The sequence below is a fragment of the Lethenteron reissneri genome, chromosome 42 (assembly GCF_015708825.2).
Source record: "Lethenteron reissneri isolate LAM-NWPU_2019-01 chromosome 42, ASM1570882v1, whole genome shotgun sequence".
In the NCBI taxonomy this organism is placed as follows: domain Eukaryota; kingdom Metazoa; phylum Chordata; class Hyperoartia; order Petromyzontiformes; family Petromyzontidae; genus Lethenteron; species Lethenteron reissneri.
In genome coordinates, this window is record NC_083820.1 from 11,714,709 (window position 1) to 11,728,442 (window position 13,734).

General features: G+C 47.7%; 1 protein-coding gene across 2 annotated transcripts in view; it reads right to left on the bottom strand.

Moving 5' to 3' along the window:
* PXDN (peroxidasin) overlaps positions 1 to 13,135 on the bottom strand; it is a 66,054-nt gene extending 52,919 nt beyond the window's left edge. For both annotated transcript variants that reach the window (XM_061569143.1, XM_061569142.1), the window contains exons 1-2: positions 12,809 to 13,135; positions 1,480 to 1,551 (exon numbers count right to left, since the gene is read on the bottom strand). In XM_061569143.1, coding sequence (XP_061425127.1) covers positions 1,480 to 1,551; positions 12,809 to 13,020 — 284 coding nt within the window. In that variant the 5' untranslated portion in view covers positions 13,021 to 13,135. The remainder of the gene's footprint in view (positions 1 to 1,479; positions 1,552 to 12,808) is intronic.
* Between the last annotated feature and the right edge of the window lie 599 nt (positions 13,136 to 13,734).

Here is a 13,734-nt window from a genome sequence, read left to right on the forward strand (position 1 = left end):
TGCAGAGAGCGGCCACCGGATTCCAGAAGCGATTCTCAAAGTGTAGCCTTTGTATGCATTTAAAAAAACGCAACAGTAATTCAGGAGATGCAACAAAAGATGAGAAGGGAGGTTGTGTATTTTATTACGTCTAAAAATGTTTTACAAGCCTTTAACCAGATGCTCTCACGTACTTAATTCTTATTTAAATGGATTCATGAAACACAAGACATTATTTTCCACAGATGCGTTGGCTGGCAAATGCCAGACGTGTATATCTTTTTTTACGCAAACTTTTATCCCAATTTTCATATTGAGGATTGTATGCTTTAGCTCAAGCATGTGCGCAAGAATATCGAAATAAATCAACGTAACTAACTTCAACCACATTTTTCTACTCACGTGTTTTACTTTAAGTTTCAGGTTAGGGTCCACATGTGTACGAGAAATCAACCATTCTGGTTTCTCAGGGCCCACCACCACAAAGTCAACGATCCCCCATAGAGTTTGAACAAGCTGCTGGGGCAAGTGCTGTTAGCGAGCAGATACTAAAGCCAACGCGGCACACAAGGTGGTAGGTGGCCAGCACCACGCCCGGCCGCCTTTGCCTCCCCAATGCCGATGTTTACACACTGCACCAGGTACTCATTTAAGGCTAGAGCAGACTAGGGAAGGCCCGGGAGCAGTTCAGATATTTGTCGCCGATGTTGACTGTGAGCGGAAATCGAACTTGGGTCACCAGTTTGCACTAACCATGACACTACCGCTCCACACACCACACCAGGTGTTATCCAACACAGTAGAATAATTGACAAAGTGTATTTGTTCACATAACATGTCTGCAAAAAGGGCCGTATCAAATCTTAAGGCTCACGATATCTCTATCGAATCACCAGATGGATAACTCGATGCTTTTGTAAATGTGACATTTTGACTTTGACTTATGAAGCAGACAACACTGCACACGCGAGATATAAACAAGGGAAGAAGCTCGACAAACGAGCCGAGAGAATAAAGTACGTGTGCATCGGGTCTCCGCCGTGGATTGTGACAATTAACGGAACAGCGGTGGACTCATTTGCCCCAGTCCCGTAGGTCACATGTCCGACCCGCCCGGCGACTGATGATGTGTAAGCTGGATACCTGACTAGGTCGGCTATGTGAACATCTGTCGGAAACAACATTTGCACCATGCCAGAGGCTGATCTAAAACGTCCCAGGAGGGGGCGGGGATGGTGGAGGGCTCGTGTCTGCGCGTAACGACCGCCCGTCTTCACCTGGACTCGTCACTGTGGACCCCGAGGTTTGCCGCGCTTGCCGACGGCACACTTTCGTCTCACTCGGCTGCGTCTGAATTGCGTTGGGTTGGCCAGCCCCGGTGCAGACAAAGCAAGTCTTTTATTGACATTTTAAGTGCAATCGCTGCGAGGGATTGTGTTTTACATCGATAATGTTATTACAAGCAAGCGTGGCCACCACAATCGCATCTTTTGTACTTACAGTGTATTGAGGTTTTTTAACTTCTTGAACGCTCCTGGGAGAATTTCTCGGATTCTGTTGAACCTCAGGTCCCTGTAGGAAGAGGAGAACAAAACAATCCATGACTTGTCAGGGACGCAGGGACACAAAAAGACTCCTCGACGACAGCGAGCTCAGCGACAATGTCACAACCTCATCATCCCGGCACGTGGTTCTGGAGAGCTCCTCTTATTCGCGGTGACGTGGGGGATGGAAATCACGGATACTATCATCCGTGGGGTTATCTGTGAACTTACTCCGTTCATCCATTAAACAAATTGCGGATAACACGAGGCATTTTCCAAGTAATTCCTCTTATCTGCGAAACATTTATTTCGCAATGCGGTTTGGTAAAAAACTGCGGATAATCCCAGATAATAGGAAAAATCGGGGCTAAGACAATAGGGGTATTTTGCAGACCCTACTGCTTCTTGTAGATAATACAACCACAAAGCAGACCCCTGGCGAGTTTAAACCACAAAGAAGATCACTGCCTCGTAAGTTACAGCAGTGGTGGAGTTGATAGCGTGTTGCACCGTGAATCCGGCGACCTGAGTTCGAATCCGGGCCATGGCTAACATCAGTAATGAATGATGTATGAAACGGTCCTAACTGTCCCTGCCACATCACTAACCCGCATTGACCATCGTTTGATTAAGTACGGTGATAAAAAAAAAACGCACGACCTGTACGGCGTGGGTAGGCCGTCATCCAGCAGTGGACTGATATGAGGGGCTGTTCGTGTGGGTATTCGACCCAATGCTGCCTCCCACCCCTCTCTCCGCCTTCGCCGCACGCTGTAGATTTGTTTGAAGAGCTCCCGTCCTTGTTTTATTTCCCTGTTGCGCACGGCAGGCTGACCCCGAAAACTTAGGGCCCTCTCCCACAGCCACCCGCCCAAATGGAATTCTCTGGGGCGCACCATTAAAAGACACAAGCCAGTGAACCCTGGCACCACCACCGAAGCAAGTGCCCAATCACTAGACAGCACAGCCACTATGTGTGAAAAACAAGGCAGCCATCACTGCCCCACGATGCCATTAATCTCGCGAGCACATTGTCCGCAATGGCGGCATTTTAAAGGTCAACATTTTCACACTATTGTGCCGATAGATGAGAAACTCTTGTTGGATTTGGGAAAGTTTTTTAATTTGTCGGCCATTTTTACAGGGTCGTGCCGCGTGCTGTTCGGCACGATGTCCGACGTTTTGCTCCACGTGCTGGAAGTTTGTCTAGGATTCTGCATTTTTATGCTCCCACATTTGCTCTCAACCCGAGAGCTATACAGCGCAACTGTGAAAAATCTAGGTAGTAGTATATTTTTATCATTTGCATATTTTTTTTACCTCGGACACCCTTACATAAGAGTAGTTCCATCTCAAGGGATATTACAGTGGAATTTTTTAAAATAAAACAAACTTATATTTTTATATATATATAATGTACAGACCTTTTTCAATCAACATCTGACCATACTTCACCACACCGGCCAGTGGTCATTGCAGGTTGCTTTCTGCAGTACTGTCTAATAATAAACATTTGTAAGGCGCATTTCACCTCGTAGCTGCCAATGCGCCCTGTGAGGAAATCAGGAACTAAACATTACCAGGGTAAATGGTCAGAATTCGGGGTAAATTCCCATTTAAAGAGGGGCGTTTTCAACAAGGACGTAAACGTCTCGAACGACTCCAAATGTCTGATTATATTACCGACGGCAAAGTGTCCCGCAGTCTGGAAGCCGCACTGATAATAGCCCGGTCACCCGAGGAAATGAGCCCTGACCTCTGAGCAATTCGAAGAAAGAGATCCAAAGATCTCGGGGACATTGTTTGAGTATAAAAATGGACCAGTTCCTGTAAATATTGTGGGCCTTATCAAGTAAAATAAAAAAGTATATAGTTTCATAGTGTTCGCATTGAGATGCGTGTAAGTCAGCAGCAGCAGGATCTTATAATCCACTCAATGAACCACAATTTCACAGTGGTTCATTGGGGAGAAATTTAGTCTTGTAATGGAATGTGCAGATGCACAGCATGTTTTATCAGCTCATTCTGCATAAAATACACGTATTAACATCATGGGATGTGTTTTTCTTGGGGATATTACAATACCCTTAATAAAGATAACCGGGTCATACATTTTCAGTAGTGTGCTGTACACAGTAACTTAGCAAAACAGCCTTGTTTGAATTTACATTTGTTTGCCCAATTCCAATTTCTACATGGAGACCAAATGATTTTTTTCTTCACTCCGTTTACACTAATATGCTGCAAGCACTGTTAGCATTATCACGTGATAAACTCACATCCTGTGTTCTTTAATCTGGGGAAAAGTTGCCACATTAGCATGTAAATAAATACAAAAACTCCCCAAAGTGCCGCATTTGAATTAATCAATTCTGCATACATTTCTAACACGCCCTATACTCCACACATGGGCTACAGAAATAGATGTAATTAGAGTAATAAAAAAACATAAAGGCACAGCCCTGCAATTACTTTGTCACGCCGGAAGAGCCTCCATGAGAGGAAGCATCGAGAGACCCTCTCTAGAGGATACTTGGCCTACTCTTCACACTGGAAGAATCTTGGCAGAGGTGGAAACACCAACGCTTTACTTCGCCACACGTGACCTACCGATCGAATGACTGTGGTCTCACCCATGGGCTCAATTGTCGCGACGGAGGAGATCGGAATCGAACCTGCGACCTCTGGATCGCGAGTCCAGCGCGCTAGCCATGACGCAATTAGGCCACGGGTTAAACACGTGTCATCCTCCTCGTAATCTTCCGGCGGCATTCTCGCGAAACTCGTTCGCAGACAGGGGTCAGCCAGCCACCACCTGGCCAGGTAGGCGCGACGCCTCCTGGCACGACTGCCGTCTGGCGGAGAGCTGTCCGCCGGTCACGAGATGGCACTGCCAAACGCCTGAGGGGACCTTCAGCGGTAGCGAGGCGGAACGAGATGAGACCTGCGGACAATGTGCTTCCACGGGCCAATGAGTGTCCAGAGAGTTATCGTGTTTACATTTGTCCTCATCGTGCGCCCACATCTGTGGACAAAGAACTCTTCAAAAGCGGGGAGTCAGCACCACAGGGTCGCCATTCATCATGCCACGCCAGCCAGCGGCTGATAGCCTGTGACAGCTTCAGATGCTACGGTTTTCAAACAAAACACACAAAAATAGTTTACGGAGTAATAGATTTTTTTCTTGACCTTATAACAGCTTCATTAATAACGAGGCTTGTAGCAGCTTGGCAAACCCCTTGCAGCGGTGTCCATTCGCGCTGCGTAATTCTCCCTTAACCCAAGTCCACCCAGGTAAACATTTTCGTCCCAGCCCGGCCTGAATACAAATGCAAGAAAATCAATCGCTTTGATGGGATCTCAAACTGTTTTCGTGACCCCTAGGCAAATGGCTCTCCGTGTCGATAATGGTGGCTGTGAGAGATTAGAGGTGAGGGTAATTAGTGGAAGAGGTGCAGAAGATCCCACGATTGTGGCCGTTACTTGTGCATGAAAGGGCTTCACGCGTTGGCTGAGTGCCCTCGCTCAGAGGTAATCTGTTAGCGGCAGCATTGGTATCACCAATACAACGCAACGAAGAGACACGCACACAGCGGACTGCGTGGCACACAGCTGATGGGACTCAAATTACTTTTACCAAAGAAAATGTCCAGGCAAAACTTAAAAAAATTTGGATTTTAAGCTTTCGTGACTGCAGGGATTCATATTCTTGATTTTTTCGGCAAAGTCACATAGAAGAGAAATAATAAAATAATATAAATATCAAACAATAAAAATTATCACGACGTTTCGACTGCAACACAAGCAATCATCGTCAGGTGTGAAATCCACGGAAAGAAAATTTGAAAAAAAGTTTTTTGAAAAAAGGTTTTTTTTCAAATTTTCTTTACTTTACCGAAAGACCCAAGAATACAAAACTTTTCAGTTTGAAAAAAAGACCTCCCTCACTTTAGACTTGTTAAAAATATACAAACTACAAGACACAGCCCTTTGTCAATCCACTGCTGGACGAAGGCATAACCACACAGCATGTTTGGGCACGGAGATTGTTTGACTATACTTCACCACGTTAGTCAGGGCACAATGGTGAAGCGAAGAGGTGGCAGAACTGATTTAAGTGTCACTTGCTACTGAATGACATCTGGGCCATCACACTCAGATCCCCAATTCAAGAGGAAGAGGAAAAGCAGTTGGGAGAGCATTTAGAACCAGAAAGTTGTTAATCATTGCATATGAACTGTTATGACTTATGGATCAGTAACACAGACACTGACAAACGAACAAGGTTGAAAAGTGCAGAAGAAAGCATTAAGAGATGGACCCTGGGGACTACATTGGGTCATAGAAAGAGGAACGTGTGGATATGTTGTTTGTTAAAGTGCGAGGCTTGAGCAGACCACGTGGCTAGAAGGGATGGTAGCCAGTGGACGAGACTGGTAATGGAATAGAAGCTAAAAGAGAGAACACACCAAAGACAATGACCACCACAGGGATGTAGCGATGACGTGAACTCACGTGCTGGGGCAAGACGGATTGTGAAGTTGCAGGATTGTAAGAGGTGGCGACAATTGTGGGGAGGACTTCATCCAGCAGTGGCTACATCATGGCTGATCGTGGTGATAATGTACAGGGTATGGTGCAATCACCCAATTGTCAATGGGTTATTCTTCTTTTGTTAACACATCAATTGCTACAATCGCATATAAACAAAGCGAAGATTATGGTCTGTGCGAATGACTTGTTAAACATCACACAAGACTGAATTCCACAAACGTCTAGACTTGAAAAAAAAAGTCTACTGGCAATGAAGCTATAAACAGAATGGTTCCTAAAAGGCGATGAGGATGATCGTTCCTTGAAAAGGTCACTTTTCTCTGAATGTTGGTTCGAAGAAATCCTCTGTAAATGAACCAACTGTAAGAGACCATTACTGTGGCATGTAATGGCTTGCACAAAAGCATCGCATTAACCAAAACACAAGCTGTCTCCTCGCACAATAAGCAAATTCTTGGAGAGGCAAGTTTCAAAACTGGGGACTTGGCATGAAGCCAACAGATACTTCAACGGGTCTCCTGTGATTGACACAGACCCTGCGCAGAAACCTGCAGTTTCAGCGAGTATGAAAAACAATCTCTCTCTGTCACACACAGACACACGCACATGCGCCAGTGCCAAAACTACAATTTCACAAGTCAATGCGTTACTTTGCGTTATGTTTTAAGTCCTGCGAGCATTTTAAAATAAATTCTAAAAAATTCATTAAGAAACCTCAACAACGTGCAGATTAGGCGTTACGAAGATGGCCGAGAAATTGGCGATCGATGCAAGCGAGAACGCCGGTAGACGGTGGTGTGTACAGTAGTCGTTTGGCTCAGACTAATGAAGTGGCCCTGACTGCATGGGTGGAATGCAGACGAGTCTTTTCGCTGACCGCACCGCTGCTGGCGAGACCATTCATCAAACCACGGCTCCCAGCCGATACTTTATAAATGTACATCTCTGCAGTAATTAACAATTGCTGATATACCACAAGAGACCTCTGCGAGTGGAGAATTACTAGAGAGAGGCTTTTGGTCAAGGCCATCTCAATCGTAACAATCAGATCCCAAGGCATTCTTATGGATGGAGGCACGGCCACGCCATGCGATCCACGTGGCCACAGTTGAGTGTGCTGGTCAGTGCGAGTTGGTGAAGACGTGAGCAGGGAATGTCTAGCTGCCACATATTGAAGCCGTGCCCAGGATATCAAACTCGGTCCGCCGGGGTTTCAAAGCGCAATGAGCTAACCATGTTGCCACTACTCCATTCCCAACCAACAGATTAACACGACTTTGTTAATAACTAAAAACAATCTTCTTGTCGACCATCATTATAATAACACATTCCTGCGGAGGGAGCTGGTAGGAACGTTGGGTTGCTCGGTCAATGGCCAGAGTCAACGCCGGCGTGGTATATTCCGCAAATATGGACGACTGTGAGGGCGGGCACAAGCCGGCGTGAGTAGGTTAAACGTTGAGTTTTATAAGGGCACCACGGGGTGACCAGCCCCTCCCCACCCCTCCCACCCCCCACCCAGCCCCACCCTCCCCACCCAGCCCCACCCTCCCCACCCAGCCCCCCCACCTTCCCCACCCAGCCCCTCCCTGCACGACGGACGGACGGATACAATAATCCCCTGTGGGCTGGTGTAACCAGGAGGTTCCTACCAGGATTAACCGTCATACGAACCGCTAGGCAAAGTACGTGTTCGCTTGGTCAGGACGCGGCGTCGTCGCTCGAGGGGACGAAGACCGTCGGTCGAGACTAACTGCGGAGTGGCAGCCAAAGGAGGGAACGCGCCCGGGAGAACATCCGCCGCGGAGACGGAGCGATCGGATCGTCTCGTGGGCATCAGCCAAATGGATCCAAAGATGGCAACGTTTTGGTGAGGTCTTCATCCAGCAGTGATGACGACGACGATGAGGAATTGGTACAACCACATCATCAGTCACACGTCAGTGACGGCAAACGTGACAATGTACGTCTCTTTCTCTCCATTACCGTCTATCTTGTGAAGCACCGCACGTGCTTAGCAATCTGTTCCAATGCAATGATAAGTGTGCGCGTTTATTTAAAGCCACTCTAATTGGAGCGAGAATCGTTTATCCAAAGGTCTATCGGCTCGTCCCGCCGTGCCTACTATTGGTGTGCCCTCCACGTGGGTGTCCACGTGCTGCCTAAAAAGTTTCTATTCTTAGGTTTTTTTCGGTAAAGTCACATAGGTAAAAAATAAAAATTAATAAAAGTTAAATAAAAATAAAGTAAAATAAAAATAAAATAATTATTTTATAAAATAATTATTTTATTTTTATTTTACTTCATTTTTATTTTACTTTATTTTTAATTACCTACGTGACTTTACCGAAAAAAACCTAAGAATATGAATCCTTGCAGTCACGAAAGCTTCAAATCTAGAATTAAAAAGTTTCTGTCTCTCATCTTGGCGCGTCGTGCCGGTTCGACGGCGCTCCCTCTCGAGACCCCTGCACGTGTGAATGTACCGGGGGGGGGGGGGAGTGTGGCGCTAGGGCTTTGCGGCACCATGAAGGGTGGTTCGGACCTCGTAGGTGCTCAGACAATGAAAGGATCGGTTCCACGGCTCCCAGATTGCGACCTGTCAGCACAAGACGACGAGGGCCATCGACGTCCTTTCAAGGAAGCCGGAATGGGTCCGTGAATGGCCACCGCTGTTCCGCTGCGTCAGACGTCGACCAACCAACCCCATAAAGATAAAGATTACCCAAATAGCCTTAACAGACTGTAGGGGCAAGTGCTGTTAGCGAGCACCTATGAAGGCCGCAACGGTACACGAAGGGGTGGGTGGACAGCACCACGCCCGACCGCCTTTGTCTCCCTTGTGGTCCTGTTTACACACCGCAACCAGGTACTCATTTGAGGCTGAGTCGACCTAGGGGAGGCCCAGGACCGGTTCAGATAATCGTCACCAGTGTTGGCCGTGAGCGGGAATCGAACTCGGGTCGCCGGGTTCATAGCGCAGCGCACTAACCACTACACTATCGCACACACACAAATACCCTGCTGCACACACACACCACACACACACTGCTGCACACACACACCACACACACACACCCTGCTGCACACACACCACACACACACAAACCCTGCTGCACACACACACCACACACACACCCTGCTGCACACACACACACCACACACACACCCTGCTGCACAAACACACCACACACACACACACACCCTGCTGCACACACACACCACACACACAGCTGCAGGGTCACGAGTACTGAAGCAGGTGAGATGGTTGCGTGGTGCGCCAAAATAATTCCATGAACACCGTTCCAGACTGCCCCGGATGACGTGAAGCACGAGAAAGCGACGATGTCTCAAGTATGCAGTTTAATTGCAGGAATGTGAAACAACAGTAAAGTATATGCACACGAGGCGTGCCAAACTGCACTTGGGGCTAGTTATATTTATTATGCTGAACTATTTACAATAATGTTATGATGACTGCACCTTAGAACATTTTCTGGAAATTAATTTAAAACAGGTCATGAATGTGGAGTTATGACTGGCTGAAGAACGAGGCAGACAAATAATGCCTTTTATAGGTTAGATAATAACAGCAATCTCTTTCAAACTATAAACTTTGCAAGGCACGGCGATGATTGTGATGGACAGTCGTCAAGCTGATGTGTCTGGAACAGCAAAACAGCAGAGATTGCAGCAGACTGCATCGCAAGATGACATCACCAGCACGTCGTGCACGTGGGCCCTGTGATGGGCACAATCTAAGAAGAGCTGGGAGTGTGGAATGAAATGTTTAATACGGGCAGCAGGAGAAGGCAACGGATAACATCCTGACGAAGGCTCAACTCTATGTCTGCTGAACTTGGGTTTGCACCAATACGTAGCCAACCGAACGTCAGCCAACCGTGCTCTCGGACAGCAGATGGCTGTAAATGTAGGACGTATTTAAGTGGCACACAAATAGACAATTACCACATTCCGAGGATTACAAGATGCACCTTCCCCCCCTGTATTTTGAAGCAAACGTTAAGGTGCGTTTTATAACCCGATAACTGGGTGTGTATGTGTGTATGTGCAAGACCAGATGTGTCTAAATTTAGTGTGTGTAATACCAGATTTGTATAACTTTATTGTGTGTGCAAGACCAGATTTGTATAACTTTATTGTGTGTGTGCAAGACCAGATTTGTATAACTATATTGACGCCGAGCACAGGTCAGGGGTGCGTCTTACTTTCCGGAGAATAGTATAATCTGGGGATTACGGTAACCTAATAATGTATTTACTAAAGTCTTTAGAGAAGCCGCCCGATCCTACTGCATGTTTACACTGGAGTGTGTTGTCGCGAACGGACGTGCCGTGCTTACTATTTATGTTGTTTGCCATTGATGTGTGCGTTCTGTGATGCCTGCCTCGAGTCTGATTGTTTACTTTGGTCACCGTTGGAAGTGATTCATAAATCATCGCTCTTGCCGTCATTAATAATTCCGCTGACACGGCCAAAACCACTGCACGAGAGGACCTCGCAAACGCGTTGTAACACCACGGGGCAGATCAGAAGTCGGAACACAAGTTGTGTGTTTTGATGGCATACTCATCACATCGGGTTATTGCATCGTTAACTTTCATTGGCAATTAAAAGTTATTCGTGCCACTCAGGTGTTGACAGCTCGGACGGTACCAACGTGTAAAGTAGTCGTCGTTTTTTGTGCGTGCTTACGTGTGCGTACAGCACACCAGCCAGGCGTGCGTTTGGCTGCCTTGACTCAATTGGCAAGAGAGATGGCAAGAGAGTGATATGTGGTGACAGGGCAGACAGACCTCGCAGACACTGGGAGATAAAGAAACGGTACTCGAGGAATGGTTCTGTGGCTTTGGGCCAAGACGACCCGAATCCAGACATGGCTAGGGTTAGGTCTGACACTTGCCCCAGGCGACTGCATTGGGCGTAACCAGACTACCCCGTGACTTGGAGAGCCCTGCACGAAATAGGGAAAAGACTCCTCATTTTTTCTGTGTGTTTATCTTCGTATTCCAAAAGTGTTGGCAATGTCTACGAAGCAAACTCCGCGAGGGGCACGCCACGTGCGTGTGCCTGCACGCCACTGGCTGGATGTGTTGCGAGGCCTGTCGAGGCAGTCAGGAGGCTGTGGTTCACGAATTGTTTTAATAATACTGAAGCCGATAAATGTGGATTTTTTTAAAATGTAGATCACTCTATCGAGGCTCGTGGGACATGCGTCATATCAAACGATGTCTTGGGGTGGTCTCTATCCAGCAGTGGATTGATCATGGCTGATAATGGTGATGATTAAGCTTTCTAGGGGAATGTTAAAGGTCACACAGTATTTCTAGATTTGAAGCTTTCGTGACTGCAAGGATTCATATTCTTAGGTTTTTTCGGTAAAGTCACGTAGGTAAAAAAATAATAATTAATAAACGTAAATGTTACTTTTTTTTTTACCTACGTCACACAATATGCAATGTTTAAGTTAACCTGTTGTTTTTATTTTCTCTCTCTCCATACATTACACGTGATATACATTAAACAATAACCACATTTGATGTATGGAGCAAATCGAAATAGCTTCGTATTTACCCCAAAAAACGTGACGTCACAAGCAGTGACTTCCATGACGTCACGAGCCGCGGTTTTCCCTCCACAAGTGGTGTCACAAGCCATGGGGTGACTGTCACTTTTGTTAGCCGGAAGGCACGTTGAGCTATTGTACAATATAATATACGGCAACAACAACAAAAAACTGTACAGTGTAACTGCCATTGACCAAACATGTCCAATGCTGGAAAAATACACTGCCAATTACTCAACTGGGATGACATCGAAACATCAGCGCCCTACTATGAAAACTTGGCAAGACCCTCCTGAAAAGGATTCTCGAGACTGAATGAAACGTCACTGACAAACAAGGATAATAAAACGTAGAAATAGATCATGTAAATTATCCGAAAAACTGAGAAAAATATCAAAACATTATCTTTAGAAGCTGAAAACCCCATCCCTGCAATGCAAAGTTAATCTCTGGTGTACACTGCAGTTTGTAATTGGTTCTGCCTATGCGTGGTATACAATGCACGGACACTTTGTCTGCTGCCTTAGGAATTTGCAGCGAATGTGTCCGCCCATGAGCGGCACATGGTTCACACATTTCTGCTCAGGCATCAACAAAAGCACGTGAGTGGGGAGAGCGTGTTAGCCAGGGCGAGGGAGTGCGGGCGAGTGAGGAGAGAAGGAGGGAGGGATGCTGAGATGGTGAAGTGGTAGAGTGAAAGGAGAGCGAGTGTGGCTGAAGTGAAAGAGTGAGGTTGGTGAGATGAGAGGAGTGTGTGTAAGGAGGGAAAGTGAGAGGTGGAGTGAGGTGGTTGAGTGATGAGGGTGAGTGATGAGGGTGAGTGATGAGGGAGTGTGGATCTCAGCTGGTCCGCTGCACGAGACGCAGCTGAGTGAGTGTCTCGTGCAGTGTTGTGGAGGCAAAGTTTCTGAGGCCCTCTCTCCGGAGCGAGTTTGGGTACTGGATCGTGGTGCTGCGAACAGCAGCACGAGGTTGTGGCGAGGGGGTGAGTCAGGTGTCAGATCAGAATGCGGTCGGTAGGTGATGTTGTTTTGGGGGGGGGGGGGGTGCTGGGGGGGTGTGGATGAATGGCTGTATCGGGTGGGGGGTAGCAGCAGTAGGGGGCACACACACGCACGCACGTGTGTGTGTGATAGACACTCACAGTATCGTCGTCTGCGGAGGCACGCGTGGGACGGTGTCGAGCATGAGATGCATGCAGCGGACCGTGGTGCGGAAACAGAGGCACCGGCTCGGACAAGCGACTCCCAGCCCCGGCAGCAGCAGCAGCACGAGAAGCAGCAGCGGCGGCAGCGGCGGCATCATCATCATCATCAGCCGGCAGCTGCGGAGTTCCGCCGGTTGCGACGCGCGCATGGCTAAGTGTGGGGGAGAGGGCAGAGGAGCCGGCGACTTAAGCCGCCTTCTCCCCCCACCCCCTCGCTCTCTCTCTCCCACCCCCGCGAAGCTGCGGTTGTGAGTGAGTGAGTGAAGAGTGCACGGTGGAACTGGTGGGGAGGAGGCTGGCGGTGCTGGTGGTGCTGGTGTTGGTGGCGGTGCCGTTCCGCCTACCGCGATAGTCGCCCAATCGCAAGAGAAGGGTTAAAGTTAAATATGGGAGGGGGGGGGGGAGAAGCAAAGTATGCTCTCGAGTTTTTGTCTCTCTCCCTAGTATGCTTGTTTAACACGCAGGGTTTCGCGACCAATATTATTCATAATAAACGTTTTGTTTGGTTAGAGCGCGTCGCGATGGCGAGATGTTGACTACCTCGCCTGGTACGCAGGAGGTCGTGGGTTCGATCCCGACACTGACGCCCGCTGCTGAATATTTGGAGTCTGCGTGTCTCTCTCTTTCATCATCATCAATGTGGCTGCGAGATGTTAACTATCTCGCCTGGTGTGCAGGAGGTCGTGGATTTGATCCCGACCCTGACGCCCGCTGTTGTATATTTGGAGTCTGCGTGTCTCTCTCTCTCATCATCATCAATGTGGCTGCGAGATGTTAACAACCTCGCCTGGTGTGCAGGAGGTCGTGGGTTTGACCCCGACACTGACGCCTGCTGCTGCTGTATATTTGGAGTCTGCGTGTCT